General features: G+C 41.5%; 1 protein-coding gene across 3 annotated transcripts in view; it reads right to left on the bottom strand.

Annotated features, from left to right (window-relative positions):
* Positions 1–24: 24 nt before the first annotated feature.
* LOC113745151 (NF-kappa-B essential modulator-like) overlaps positions 25–1,423 on the bottom strand; it is a 2,923-nt gene continuing 1,524 nt past the window's right edge. For 2 of the 3 annotated variants that reach the window (XM_027276636.1, XM_027276637.1), the window contains exon 3: positions 25–907. In XM_027276636.1, coding sequence (XP_027132437.1) covers positions 633–907 — 275 coding nt within the window. In that variant the 3' untranslated portion in view covers positions 25–632. The remainder of the gene's footprint in view (positions 908–1,423) is intronic. The other variant, XM_027276635.1, reaches the window with a different exon arrangement.

Below are 1,423 nucleotides of genomic sequence, written 5' to 3'. Positions count from 1 at the left end.
GAGAAATGTGAGAAAATGTTAATGAGAAGTGTATAAAGTGTGGGGTTACGTGTGGTACGGCCTTAAAACCTATAATAATTGTAAAAAAAATAAAGCTGACTACTTCCCTCCATTGACAGGTCATCTCTATCAGGCAGTTCAAGAATTTCTCCATCTTCAACATATATATTGATAATTGATATTCCCCAGCCAATCAGTGCAATTATTCACACAGGGACACACACACACACACACACACACACACACACACACAAGGTCCCATTTCTTGCTATTGTTGGTGTGATGGTTGTTATTAATATTATCATTATTATTGATATTTTTTTTGTTTATTTTTATTATTACTACTACTACTACTTTTTTACTCTTTCTTAAGGTGCTGCCCCTCTCACACTCTCTTTTCATCTCTGATCTCTTATTTACTACATACCCACCCACCTACTTGATCTCATGTCATGTACACCCAACCATTCTTCATGCAGCTCGCCTCTGTCATCACTTTGTATCACTGTATTTGTCTCTGTATTTGTCCTGTGTCCTATCTGTAAACACCTTACCGCACAAATAAAAAAATAAAATAAAAAACTTGTGACAATGTGTGAATATGAGCATCATATCAGAATTGTGAATCCCAACTAACTAACTTGTGGTCCATCCAGTGGTCCATTCCTCGCTGGACGCCCCTGCAGGTCTTCAGTCTGGCTGGAGCTGCAGCAGTGGTTCGAGGAGGACGCTGGTCCGTTCACCAAACCCTGTAAGGAGTGGTTCTCCTGGGCCAGCCTCTCCACCAGGGCCCTGGCCTCCTGGAAACGACAGCTGAGGAATTCTCTTTCCTCTCTTGTCCTGCGCTGCCATCCCTCCATCTCCTCACAGCGCTGACGCAAGGCTAGGTTGCTCCGCCGCAGGGCCTCTGGAGGACAAAGGAGGTGCAGTAGAAAGTAGTACAACCTGAGGTTGTCATGATACCAGAATTTTAAGTTGTATAAAAAGTGATACTTCACTTCACCACTTCCAGTCATTACAAATCAGATTTTTTTTGTGTTAAAGATAAGACACAGGGTTGGTACAGAAGAAATTACTCATCACATTTTTCACAACGTTTTTTCATCTATACTGAAAATGTGGCTGGCTCATTTTGTGTCAGCGGCAGCTAGTCGTGGCACCTGTATTTCATTTTTATTTCATAAAACAGTCGTCAGAGTTGTATTAGACTCACTGGCAGTAGCATTTGTATTACATGATTTCTGCATTAATTTGCAAGGTTCTCTTAATTAATCTCTCAACCACTGCGTGTCTGTGTGTGTCTGGTACTGCCACGGCAACTGCTGCTATTATGGGCATTTGTTTTTATTTTATAAATCAGTCATCGGTGTTGTATTAGACTCACTGGTAGCGGCATTTCCATTACGTGATTTCTGCAGCTGTG

Source organism: Larimichthys crocea, unplaced genomic scaffold (assembly GCF_000972845.2).
Source record: "Larimichthys crocea isolate SSNF unplaced genomic scaffold, L_crocea_2.0 scaffold49084, whole genome shotgun sequence".
NCBI classification, from domain to species: domain Eukaryota; kingdom Metazoa; phylum Chordata; class Actinopteri; family Sciaenidae; genus Larimichthys; species Larimichthys crocea.
This window is presented reverse-complemented; position numbering and strand designations above follow the sequence as displayed.